The sequence below is a fragment of the Palaemon carinicauda genome, chromosome 19 (genome assembly GCF_036898095.1).
Source record: "Palaemon carinicauda isolate YSFRI2023 chromosome 19, ASM3689809v2, whole genome shotgun sequence".
Lineage (NCBI taxonomy): Eukaryota > Metazoa > Arthropoda > Malacostraca > Decapoda > Palaemonidae > Palaemon > Palaemon carinicauda.
In genome coordinates, this window is record NC_090743.1 from 73,470,353 (window position 1) to 73,485,352 (window position 15,000).

At 33.4% G+C, this 15,000-nt stretch overlaps 1 protein-coding gene across 6 annotated transcripts in view; it reads left to right on the top strand.

The window, feature by feature from the left end:
* LOC137658673 (GATA-binding factor 5-B-like) overlaps positions 1-15,000 on the top strand; it is a 126,520-nt gene that overhangs the window by 74,334 nt on the left and 37,186 nt on the right. For all 6 annotated transcript variants that reach the window (XM_068393626.1, XM_068393621.1, XM_068393623.1 and 3 more), the window contains one exon: positions 1,066-1,215. In XM_068393626.1, coding sequence (XP_068249727.1) covers positions 1,066-1,215 — 150 coding nt within the window. The remainder of the gene's footprint in view (positions 1-1,065; positions 1,216-15,000) is intronic.

Genomic DNA, 15,000 nt, shown 5'->3' on the forward strand with positions numbered 1-15,000 from the left:
AAATCTTGTCACAGTTTCTTGAATTGATGTGTGATTTCCTGTATATTTTCCAAAGAAAGTTGTATCTTGTAATTCTGTGGTATTTCTTGTATATTTCCAAATGAAAGTTGTATAGAAATACTGTGCAATTTTTTGTATATTTTCAAATGAAAGTTATATAAAGATACAGTTGTTTCTTGTATATTTTCAAATGAAAGTTGCTGACATATGTAGTTTGTTGATGAAACAGTTTACATTATTTTCTGCTAACCAGGTTGATATAAATCTCATTTTATAGTTCACGTATGACTGATCTACTTAACATTGTTACAGGTCTTAAAATATTATATAAGTTGAACAGGTAGACATGAATCTCGTTTTATAGATTATTTATAACTGTTCTATATTGACGATATTACTGGTCATTAAATACCATAAATCTGTTCTTTTATTAATTTTTAGAGTTAATTTGCGATCCCTTTATTTCATTTCCTCACTGGGCTGCTTTTCCGATAGGGCTTTTAGCATTCTGCATTTCCAACCAGGGTTCTGTCTTGGGTTAAGAGTTCTCTTGCTTGAGGGCACACTCATGCACAGTACTCTCTCTTCATTGATTATATAGGAACGATCTATTTTAACATTGTTACTAAGATGAGGAAGTTTTATTTTGTTATTCATTACTTCTTCTAGCCTACATAGTTTATTCATTTCCCTTCCTCAATAGGCTACTTTCTTCTGCTGGAGCCCTCGGACTTGTAGCATCCAGCTTTTTCAACAAGGGTTGTAGCTTAAAAAAAAAAAAAAAAAAAAAAAAAAAAAAAAAAAAAAAAAAATAATAATAATAATAATAATAATAATAATAATAATAATAGTGATAATAATAATAATAATAATCATAATAATAAATAAATTATAATAATAATAATAATAAAAATAATAATAATAATAGTAATAATAATAATAATAATAACAATTCTATGGTTTAAGAACACTTATTATAACGTGTCTCATACCATCTTATATATTCCTTCACTATAAGAAAAGTCCTTTTTTATTAACTTAAACCATTCTTTCCTTTTATCAAAGTATCCCACACCGGCGTCAACCCCTCAGCCACCCCGAAGGAGTGGAATGACCTGCAGCAACTGTCAAACGACCAACACAACCCTTTGGAGGAGGAACAACAACGGAGAACCTGTGTGCAATGCCTGTGGCCTTTATTACAAGCTTCATGGGGTAAGTAAATGAAAGTAATAATGATGTATCATATATATATATATATATATATATATATATATATATATATAGAAATTTCTACCTCATACTTGGGATCGAACGCTAGCCCCTTCTAATGAAAGGCCAGGTCGAAACCAACCATGGTTGGTTTCGACCTGGCCTTTCATTAGAAGGGGCTAGCGTTCGATCCCAAGTATGAGGTAGAAATTTATTTCTATTTGAACACGATGTTGTGTTGATATTTATCCATATATATTTATATGTAAATATATATATATGTAAATATATTTATATATATATATATACATATATATATATATATATATATATATATATATATATACATACTGTATATAACTCATATGCTATAAACATCTTAGTTCACGGTAGGGTTTCAAAATTTGTGGTAGTTTAATACATAATTCGAAATTTTACCTACATATGCACCTGACTGTACCAGACATTTGCTAATTCTACATCATTGTAACGCTTGTTCATGCAAATGATTGATTCTATTTTCTTATTGTAAACCTGTGGTTGACAAAGATTTAGATAAAACTAGGTCTCCTATTTGCTTCCTTGCGGCTACATGATAGTTAAGAATTCATCTGGGTATACTATCGTTTTCTTAAGATGAACTTAACCAGTTTATCATGGCATTCCAAAATAGATATATCGTCATTTTGTGATTAATCATTGAGCGTGTTTTGATAATTTTTCTTGGAATTATGGAATCCTTCTAAATGTCTTACTTCTGATGGACATAATTGATGATTTATCACTATGTAAACACTTCTATCCATTTATCGATAGGTCTACATAAACTATCAAATGCTTTATAATACATCTATTAACATAACTGGAAAGATAGTTTGTTTTCCAAAGTAATTTTAATATATTTTGGCAGGATGACTCAGTAATAGGAGGACGAAATAAAAGAAAAAAAAATAGGGAAATTTTAGCAGAAATGCTAAACGAATATTTACGCCATGTATTGTCCTATCGTTGGTATGCCGGCTATCAACTGTCCGTTATAATTTCTTTAAATCTTTAATATTAAACGTAACCAATCCCGGAAATCCTCAACGGTATATTCAACAACGGAGTTTATGTTTCTATTTACTATGGAGTAAAAGGAGCCGCTTCATCAATTATTCATAAATACTTAAATCATAAATCTCCAATCATTGTTAAAAAATAAAACCCTAGAAGTTGAGAGAGAGAGAGAGAGAGAGAGAGAGAGAGAGAGAGAGAGAGAGAGAGAGAGAGAGAGAGAGAGAGAGAGAGAGAGAGAGAGAGTAATGACAATCATGGGCGGAACTGATTTTTAAAATTAAACCTTTAAAAGGGAGGTGCAGACAAGGAATAGGCGTTTTGCGATGACGTTTCGTAGCCTAATACGCTTTCAACATCCAAGTTGTCGTCGATCGTGCTCATGTTGACAGTGTTATCAAGGCACAGCACAGGAACAAGGTTATCTCCAACGTCGTATGCGTCAGCCGCTTGTTATCTTTGTTTGTCTGTTAGCTCTAGTGACAAGGCCTCTCATATCTTTCCATTCGTTCTCATTTACATATATATATATATATATATATATATATATATATATATATATATATATATATATATATATATATATATATATATATATATACTGCATATATATATATATATATATATATATATATATATATATATATATATATATATATATATATATATATATATATATACCTAAACCTCATAAACACGCCCATACAAATACTCCGTGTGTTTTTACTCATGTGAAAGACTAATAGCAACACAACGCCCTACCGATAAATAAAGAAACGGCAAAACTTTCATAGCCATTTAGAAAAACGTAATTAACACCAACATGGCAAACTTTCTTTTCGTTAATGTGACACATACTGGAGCTTACCATACGTCTCAAAATCCACACCCACTTACATCTACATAGCAGTCAAGATGGCAAGTAAAATAATTAACATAATGGACTATACTGTATATGCGTCAGGGATCGCGCTGGTCTTATCTATTTACCTTTATGACCTTGATGGCCTGAGAACCTGAATCTGACGAATTTACCGTTGGCTGCACCTGGTGGGAGGTGGCAGACACAAGGGTGTCAAGGAAAAAGGGTGCATTGTGTTTAGCATAAGCATCTAAAGATGTTAGATAGGCCATCTATTCAATATCTGAATGTGAAATTAAAAGAAAAATTATTTCGCAAGATTTGACGAAGAGTACAGTACAATTCTTTCCACCATTAGTTATTTGACACAACAGTTTAACAGTTTATGCATTTTCATTCATTCCTGAAATATATCCATTTAGGATAAATGGATGCATTGTGAATAGCATAAGCATGTAAAGATGTCAGACAGGAAATGTATTTGGTATCTGATTACATTCAAAACTCAAAGAAAATCATGTTGCCATATCTGATAAGGATACTAAGATATAATACTTTTTGCCGTTAAGTATGAGACAATATTATTACACAGATAAACAAAGGCATACGTGCACTTACAAACAACCAGCTGTGCATACAAAAACATAAACAAGGTTACAGTATATTGAAAGTCGATATTTTATTTCACCATCTTGATCTATGTTTTTTTTAAAGCTAAGAGGATGTGTTGCTGTTGGAAACGTCCAGCCTGGTGATCGCTAGACTGGGGTTCGAGTCCCACTCAAACTTGTTAGTTCCTTTAGTGTCTGCAACCTCACAATTCTTGTAAGCTAAGGATGAGGGATTTGGGGGAGCCTATAGGTCTATCTGCATAGTCCTCAGCAGCCATTACCTGGCCCTCCCTGGTCCTAGCTGCAGTGAAGAGGACACTAAGGGCCGTTACATCTGATCAATATTAAAGGTGTCTGATTTCAGTTGCAGTTTAATCAGGATAGAAACTCACTAGAACGTCAGCCGGGCAAGCCCAACCAACCCCCTCAACCCATACTTTAGTGCCCAACCACAGAAGTGGCCTCCACAGTAAAAAAAAAAAAAAAAAAAAAAAAAAAAAAAAAAAAAAAAAAAAAAAAACACTTGAACTCACAGTCCCTGACGAGGATCGATCTGCTTCCATGCGAATGCTAGGCGAACACGTTACCACTGTACTAGCCAGGAGGCTAGATGGATAATTTAACTCATTTTTATTTCACATGGATTCTTGTTGGGTTGCTATATCAAAAATAATATGGCCGCCAATATTATCACGTAAACGGACTGATAATGACTGCATTTGCGTAGTATCGGTATGCTAACCTCTCTCTCTCATATATATCATATATATATATATATATATATATATATATATATATATATATATATATAATATATGTGTGCGTAGTGTGTATATATATATATATATATATATATATATATATATATATATATATATATATACATACACACACACACACATATATATATATATATATATATATATATATACATACACATACATACATAAGTACATATATAGTGTGTGTGTGTACTGAGAAAATTTTAAATAGTGGAGATTCACCAAGGGTGATAAGAATCAGATAAAATTACAAATTTTAGTATCTTATTCATGTTTTAGGGTGGTTATCTATAACTGTAAATGTACCGTTTATATAATCATTTAGAAACCAAAACCTAAACTCGGTATATGTATTACATAAGTTTATCCAACTCCTTATATATTGCTGTGGTGGTAAAAAATATTGAATTTCAACCGCCATGCATGCCTTACCAGTTACCACCCCGGTAACAAGCAAATGTGGTGTTAATAAAGGGGAAATAAATGTCACTGAACTTATTGAAACAGGTGAATGTCAGTTAAGGTATTCCATGTATTTTGCTAATGCTCGGTTTAGTTCAATATGACTTTATTCACGTTAGATAACGAAGCAAGTTTTGGCCCTATGCTATTTCGATCCTTCCCTTGCATTGGTAAATACCTTAGTACTTAACCTGAAGAAAAGTGAACTCATCCCGTTGGGTAGCTATTATCCAAGATAAGAATTACAACTCCAACTATTTTTTTATCTAATAGGGAAGAATACGCAATGTACAGCTGGCTTCATTAATTTCGGTACACTTCACGGAAAACTATGGAGACGACTGGCAACTGTGCATTGTAGAGGTAACACCGAGTTTATCAAAAGAGAAACTGTTGGCACGCTGCCAATAAAGTCGCTGAGCTTGTAAACACATGATAAAAAGTCCTTAATATCATATCGTAAAGTTAATATATATGCTTTTGATCACGTATTATAAGCTCAGCGATTTCGTTTTACAGGCAGCGTTAGTAACAGTTTCTCTTTTGCTAAACTCAGCGTTACCTACTACAATGTTCAGCTGTCAGACGTCTCCCTTGCTAACCATGAAGTGCACCGGAATGAATGAAGCCAACTGTACACGTCATGTTGTTTATTATCATACTATTGTACGCGACTAGTCAAAATGACGGCTAAATATTTAGATAGCTATGCACACACACAGATTTAACCGATCCCACCACAAGCCGCTTTCCTGACTACAACACGACAGTTTCATTAGTTTTAAGGAGACTGTAACTTCCAAGTGTACCTCTCAGGGTAACCTCCCCTCTCTCCAGGGTATGACTACTTCCTTTCCCCCTGAGGGACATGAAGAGATCGAGTAGTCATACGTTTGACAATAACGCTAGGCATGACAGGATATATATATATATATATATATATATATATATATATATATATATATATATATACAGTATATATTAACAAACAATTGCTATTTACTATATAGGGGAGATTATTAAACATGCGTAAGGGGACATATATATACAGTATATATATATATATATATATATATATATATATATATATATATAGATAGATAGATATATATAGATATATATATATATATATATATATATATATATATATATATATATATATATATATATATATATTAACAAACAATTGCTATTTACTATATAGGGGAGATTATTAAACATGCGTAAGGGGACATATATATATATATATATATATATATATATATATATATATATATGTATATATATATATATTAACAAACAATTGCTATTCACTATATAGGGGAGATTATTAAACATGCGTACGGGGACAAACCACCCCAGAAAGAAAAGGATGAAATAATCGTACTCATGAATAAACTTAAATAAACGATCAGGGCCAAGTGTATGACCCTGAAAGTAAACAAGTGACCCCACAGTATAAATAAAATGGCGGTCTATGACGTCATTTCCCGTCCATATACCCTTCGCTTATCGGCTCTTATCTTTTAGACCTCTCTACTCCCGATTGCCATTAGCCATTATCGCCATTATTTCTAATTGCTCTTGCCATTAGGTCGTGTTTTTACACTCCTCCTTGAAGTGTGATGACCAATTAATTACGCAACTTAATGACTTCTCCTTAATAAATTTCTCTTTGTTCAATATAAAAAAAAAATGCTAAAGATTATCTTCTTCCTTTATGTCAAAGCAAAGATGGTGACTGTGCCTCAAAGCACAGTATAATCATAGTGATCTTAATATCAATTTAATATCAGTAGCAACACCACCACAACAACAACAACAACAACAACAACAATAATAATAATAATAATAATAATAATAATAATAATAATAATCTAAAATTGAGGCCCTTTGCGTCAATAGGCGTAGGATGAGATGATGATGATGATGATGATGATGATGAAAAATGAATACGATATAATCTTAAATTTCACGCATATCATCCATACGCAAAATCTCACCCAGATTTCTGCAATTTTTTTTTTACACTTACACCGCTAATGATTAAAATTAATGAGGAGATAGACTGCTCCAAACTTAGTTGAAATAGAACTCAATTTGAACTGGCAATCAATCAAGAGGTTTTCACAATTTATATTTCAATGACGCAGTTACGTTGACCAAGTTGGACTGTGCTTCATCACTCCTCCCATACGATGATTTTTTATTTTTTCATTTTTCGAAATTGTGGGTTACATACGATTTATACAGGAATATGAGAACTATCAATATCACTGCTCGGTAATACAGGGCATGATGATGATGGTGATGATGATAGCATTACTACAATAATGATATTATTAATAAAAACAATCGTAATTACAATAGTGCAATTGATATAACTCCCTCCCATTTAGCATTCGAAAATATTAATAATTGTATACAATCACAGCCGTATCTACATTAGTATTTTGTCATTAAAGCTCTTTAATAACATATACTGTGTATATGCAAATGGATATATAAATATCTTTTATCTTTTATTGAAGAAATACTTATAATATCAAAGCACTCTTTTCACAGACAAGTAAATTTATAGATCAGTTATACTTTTTTATTCTTATAACTGAAACTTTTTTAAATATATTTCCTTTAAAAGTTACCTTTTCATAAACACTGCAGTTGCAAATACATCCTCAGGAAAGCCTGTGTTACGATGTTCAATTTCAAGGCTCATCAGGTCTTTATTTCAGTGTTTTCCCTATTATTGATGAAGTATACAATAGGATCAATACAATGGCTTCTTATACATTCATATAAACAATATACACAATAACAAATTACAACCCTTACAAATAAAGTATGCAAGTCTTACATCCTATAAAGTATCTTATATTTTATTCTTTATCTTACAATAGCATTGAGTACACATTCTTTGTTAAAAACCTTGTCTAGTTTATTTGCATAAACTTTACTCAATATAAACTTCCTTTTTTACGTTTTATTCTTTATATAAGCAATCAAATTTGAGTCGTCTGTCATTAGACCTAAAGATCGACCAGACCATATTATGTAAAAGACATTGACAATACTATAGTCTATTTTTTATAGCGGTGCATATTTGCACTTGGCTCACAGGGGTGCCCTTTTAGCTCGGAAAGGTTCCTGATACCTGATTGGTCGGAAGTCTTTTTGTCCGAACACCTTCATTGTTCTCGAATGATTACCAAGTAATGTGAATCGAAACTTATTTATTAACCTATATTTCTCCATCAGATATATGTTTAGTCAATAAACAATGTGAAAGAATAAATATATTATAAAGAATCGTCTTGGTAAGTCTAGATTTAATAACACAATCCGCCGAAGTCAACGACAGCAGCTGGTTTTCGGATGCACGCATTGTAATTTTGTAATTTTTCACATGTTTTAACGCAAATTGGGATAGATTACACTCAGCATAAGTTAAACAAGTTATTATAAACTTTCTTTGAATACCAGAACTTACCAAACACATGGAATTAATAAAACCCAATATTTGTGAAAACTTATGGGGAGGTAAAAGAACAGCCTCTAGCGGCCTGGCGGAAAAAACGATCCCTTCTGACTCGTAGACGCAGTTTGTTTTTTTCTTTCGTATTATAGTTCGGCCTATTCCTTTCAGTTTAGATAGTCTTACATTGTTTCTCTTCGTATTGTTTTGCTTAGTATTTTCCCACATTCCTGTTCCTCACCGAATATCTATCTATTTTCCCCGATATCCCTTCTTTCATATATGGGATATCCGCACTACGATTCCTTATTTCTTATCCTCTGTCGAAAGCGATGGCTTGAAGGGAAGCGCGTGCAAGTCTCATTAAAATAGTGTAGAAGCGGGAATAAAAAAAATACTATGCTTAATATCAGGTTTACAGAATAGGCTATACTTGCTACACAGCATAAAATTTATGTTGTTATTATTATTTACATACTTACTGACGTAAGGTGCAAAACATAAGGAATCGTAGTGCGGATATCACATAGGCCTATATGAAAGAAGGGATATCGGGGAAAACAGATAGATATTCGGTGAGGAACAGGAATGTGGGAAAATACTAAGCAAAACAATACGAAGAGAAACAATGTAAGACTATCTAAACTGAAAGGAATAGGCCGAACTATATTACGAAAGCAAAAAAACAAACTGCGTCAACGAGTCAGAAGGGATCGTTTTTTTCCGCCAGGCCGCTAGAGGCTGTTCTTTTACCTCCCCATAAGTTTTCACAAATATTGGGTTTTATTAATTCCATGTGTTTTGGTAAGTTCTGGTATTCAAAGAAAGTTTATAATAACTTGTTTAACTTATGCTGAGTGTAATCTATCCCAATTTGTGTTAGAATATGTGAAAAATTACAAAATTACAAAGCGTGCATCCGAAAACCAGCTGCTGTCGTTGACTTCGGCGGATTGTGTTATTAAATTTAGACTTACCAAGACGATTCTTTATAATATATTTATTCTTTCACATTGTTTATTGACTAAACATATATCTGATAGAGAAATATAGGTTAATAAATAAGTTTCGATTCACATTACTTGGTAATCATTCGAGAACAATGAAGGTGTTCGGACAAAAAGACTTCCGACCAATCAGGTATCAGGAACCTTTCTGAGCTAAAAGGGCACCCCTGTGAGTCGAGTGCAAATATGCACCGCTATAAAAAATAGAGTATAGGTTGGTTACATTTCTTTAAGCTGCTTAGTGCACTTTCCTGTTTCATCATCTGATGAAAAATTCTGGTTCATCCCTTCCATGTTTTGACACTGGTGTTTTTTTTTTTTTTTTTTTTTTCAGGGTTATCTTAAGTTTATTACTAAAGTCTGTTTGTGTATGCCATGTTTCCATTTCCATATCATTACTGTAAAGTTATGTTTGGGCATTGGCATCTCATATGTTTCCTCACAATGCATTTTTTCCCTCTTGTTTTCCTTTTACTATACTTGCTGCCTCGTTTTCTGTTAATAACTCGTTTTCTTTAACCTCCATGTGATTCTCAACCTTTGTTTTTGACGTACGCAATTCACTGACACCAATTGCTTGGGAAACCATAATTCCTAGCCTTCCTTTATCATCATCATCCTGCTCGTTATCAAGACTGTCCTCTAAAAGATCCCTTTCATCCTCATAATTTGGCTCGCCATCAATTACCCTTTTCTCCAGTTTTCCATAAACATTTTCTTCTCTTATGCAGTCCAAAGGTTCTACTAAGACAAGTTCTTCCTTCGTTTCTTCTTCTAGCTCACTTCCAGCATTCCTTTTTGTTGTGCCTTTCCAAAGTTTTATAGAGTCGCCTTCATTCTTTTCTTCCTCAGATGCTTCTTGCGAATTATCCTTTAAAATTTCTTCTGTTGTGTAATCTAGTACATGTTCTTCCATTGAATTTGGTTCTTCATCGCTGTCCATTCCTTCAGTCACTATATCTGTAGTTTGTTAACTTTGGTTATCTCTGCTTTCCTCAACTGTTGCATTTTCTACATTGCCTTTGTGCAACTCATTTTCTACATTGCCTTTGTGCAACTCATTTTCTACATTGCCTTTGTGCAACTCATTTTCTACATTGCCTTTGTGCAACTCATTTTCTTTTACGTTGGTTTCATCCTTCCCTTCCGTAGGCAGGTGACGGAACTCTCCTTCTTAAACCTTTACCTTACATCTTTGTATTTGCCGTTTTTAGCTATGTGACCTATTTCCCAACATCCAAAGCATGTTCGTGGCTGCCCATTATACATGATAGTTCAGGTAAATCCGAAAACCGTAATTGATGAAGGAACATTCTCTTTTAGTTTCCCTCTCACTGTCCTGACCCCCGTTTGCCCTTTGAATGGTCCGTTAGCATATCTGTTTTGTCCGATTCCTTCCACTTTGCCATATTTCGATAAAACCTCAATCATCTTTTCATCAGAGAGTCCGTAAGGAAAATTCAAAATTGAAACATACGTAATGGACGTGCTAAGATTCACAATCTTTACATTTCCCAACTGGTTTAAACATACTTCTTGGCCTTCGTAAACACAGTTGGTACTACTTTAACAATTACTTTGTTCTTTTTTATAAATTGATCTCCTGTAATCGAGTTATGAACCAATTTTATGTTTGTAAATAACATTTTACTAACAACCCACATAGTAGGGTATGCAGTAAACTGCAGCCCAAATGAGTCCTTTCTCCTGAATGGTGTTGAGTATAATGCCATAATGTTACACTGAAACTAGTCGCTGAAACACTCAATAGATGGCACCACTATCGCCACAGTCTAGCACAGACTTTCCAGTCCACCTAGGCAATGGTAGAGGGGAGGGGCCACAACTCAAAATAAGAGAGCTTAATGAAATTTTCAAGGTTTAAAACTGCACTGTCACTACACCCACCCTCGCTATGCTTACTTCAGCACTAACAGCATAAATTGCCTGCAACTTCACACCATTTTCTCGGCGAAACTGCAGCTATGGCCCAAGAAATAAGCAAAAATTAGTAGGGGCAGCAACAAAGTTGTTTACCTACAGGCTTCTTCTTCCATCCTCCACATCGAATTTTTTTTTCTTTACCATAATCGCAACATTACCCGAGTGAGAAACAAGTTAGGAAAAAAAAACATTTGAACTGGCATTGCCCGTCAATATCTATATGTATATACTGTATATACTATCTATATATATATATATATATATATATATATATATATATATATATATATATATATATATATATATACACTAGTGTACGCCATGCTTCAAAATCGACGGCTAAATATTTTGATATATATGTACACAAACATACACACACACAGATTCAACCCTCCTCCAACCCTATTCCTAACCATCGCGGCATTTAGGGCAATTTGTAGATTATAACTTGCGGAATGGTTGACGTTCAGTGTGACAAGAAAAAACATACACACACACACAAACACACACACACACACGCATATCATATATATATATATATATGCATATATATATATATATATATATATATATATATATATATATATATATATATATATATATAAAACACTGGAACATAAGTGGTGGCTTATCCTTAAATCTGCACTCTTTGGTGTAGAAGCAACAGTTCCTCCGTTACATAAACCAGATGGCTCAATCACTCACTGTCCAAGGGAAAAGGCAACCCTTTTGGATGATTTGTTTGACAGTAAACAGAATAATGAGGATCTCGAACTTCCTCGGTTTTGTTTTCCTACGGCTAAACGAACTAGTTTAGCTTTTCGATCTCGTGAAATTAAAGCTCTGTTGATAGACCTTGATGCTTAGGGAGGAGTAGACTCAAATGGTGTTTTTCCTTTGTTTTTTATAAAGACTGCAGATTTCTTAGCTCCAAAGTTATCTGTTATTTTGCGCAAGGTAGCAAGAAGAGGAGCTTTTAGCACTTGTTGGAGAATTGGTAATGTAACTCCACTATGTGAATGCGTTTGTGGTAGCTGAAGTCCAACTGATTACCGCCCAATTTCCTTAACTCCCATATCATCTAAAGTTTTCGAACGTCTTCTGGCAATACATCTTAATAGGTTTGCTGAAGGTAATCATCTGTTCTCCGGTTTGCGATTTGGTTTTCTTAAATGCCTTGAAGCATGTGATGCCCTTCTTACAATCTCCAATACTGTACAGAAATCCCTTGATTATGGTCAGGAAGTTTGTATGATTGAAGTTGATTTTAGTGCTGCCTTTGGTCGTGTTAACTATGAGCCCCTTCTTTTCAAACTAACAGTTGGGAGTGCGGGGGGGGGTCGTTTTTTAGCATTATTATTGAATTTTTAAGTAATAGATCTCAAAGCGTTGTTGTTGATGGGCACCTTAGTGATTATAGGAATGTGATATCTGGTGTTCCACAAGGTAGTGTTCTTGGCCCATTACTTTTCATACTATATACACATAACATGTGGTTTGGCCTAGAAAACCAGCTTGTTGCTTATACAGCTGATGCTACTCTATTTGCATCAATTCCATCTCCTGAATGTAGATCTGGGGTTGCTCAATCCATCAATAGAGATCTATCTAATATTAGTGTAAATTATGGAGTATGAAGTTGAATCCTAGCAAAACTCAAAGTATGATTGTAAGTGGATCAAGGACAGTTGCTCCTCAATATCCTGATCTCAGCATCTTCAACTTTGTATGGCTCTTTTAAAATTTTACTTTTGAGAAACACTTGTCTGTTCCTTCTTTAACTGCCTAAAAAATTGGCTTATTGAGAAAGTCTTCTAAGGTTTTCGGTGATCAATCTATTCTGAAGAGGTGTTTTAATTCCTTCATTTTGCCTTGTTTCGATTATTTTTCTCCTAAATGGTCCTCAGCTGCTGATTCTCATCTTAATTTGTTGGACAGAAATTTACGGTCTATTAATTTCTTATTTCTGACTTAGATATTAATCTTTGGCACCGTCGTTCAGTTAGTTCAATTAGCCTGTTGTATAAGATTTTTTATAATTCTGACCATCCTTTACATTCAGATCTTCTTGGACAGTTCCATCCTGTTCGTAATATTAGGCATGCAGTTATTTCTAATAGTCTGGCCTTCTCCCTCATGGAGCTCAATACTACACAATTTTCTAGAAGAGTTATTCCAGGTGTAACCAAGTTGTGGAATGATCTTCCTAATCGGGTAGCTGAATCAGTAGAACTTCAAAATTTCAAACTTGCTGCAAATGATTTTATGTTGAACAGGCTGACATAAGTCTTTTTATAGTTTATATCTGACATAACTGTTTTGTTGTTGACACTGTTTTTTAAAATATTTTATTGTTAAGTTTTTCTCATATCGTTTATGTATTTCCTTATTTCCTTTCCTCACTGGGCTATTTTTCCCTGTTGGAGCCCTTGGGATTGTAGCATCTTGCTTTTCCAACTAGGGCTGTAGCTTGGTTGGTAATAATATCAATATATTTATATACATATACATATATATATGGATATATATATATATATATATATATATATATATATATATATATATATATATATATATATATATATATATAGCCAGACACTTGCTTTTTATTTTTAGGGGATATACAGTATATACATATTTACTCAAACATACACACAGACACATATATATGTGTGTATATATAGATATATATATATATATATATATATATATATATATATATATATATATATTATATACATATATACATATATATAAATATATATATATATATATGTATATATAAATAAGATGTTTGCGTGTGTTCGTCTGTGTGTGAATGCATGAAAGTGTACTCATCATCTTTCTTTGAACAGAATCGGATCATATAATGTAGCCTATTGAAGATATATAGATAATGAACCGTTCAAAGCTATTTATGTCTTGCTTTTTGTGATATGGGTACAATATTTTCATAGTAAAAATTAATGTTAATCTTTCGAGTAAGATACAATACTTTCTTTTTATCAAAATCCTACTCAAAAAGAAAAGAAAACACGAGATAGTTATATTGCCCAGGAATTCCCAAAGCAATATGCAATACCAGAATCCTTTCTCCTCTCTCACTCCTCGGAAGCAAATGAAGACATTGAGAGTGGGCAGAATGAACGAGGGAGATTGAACGTTCAGATCCCTCTTGGAACAAGATGCTCTAAATGTCTCTTACTTGCTGTCGAGATAAGAAACAGCTTACGTTCCCTCTGTGAGAGTCCATCTTGGGCTCTATGAGTATTTGATGATTCTAAATAACGAGCCAGAATGCGTTTGCCATGCCCCCACCCTTATGGTCATGCAACCCAAAAGCTATTATCCTACATTGCCACAGGAAAAATACTGGAGAGGTATTATTATCAATGTAACCCTTCATGCCGTTATGCACAAGGCCTGTTTTCTCGAATCAGCCATTGAATAATTGCATGAAATTAATCAGGCTCATATCTGGCAACGTAATCTCTTATGTAGTAGTGCCTCATGGGTCAAGTTAGCAGTCTCATTTTATCGGACTAATTCGGTAAAAACAGTCGGAGCTTAATCACCGGCCAACAAATGG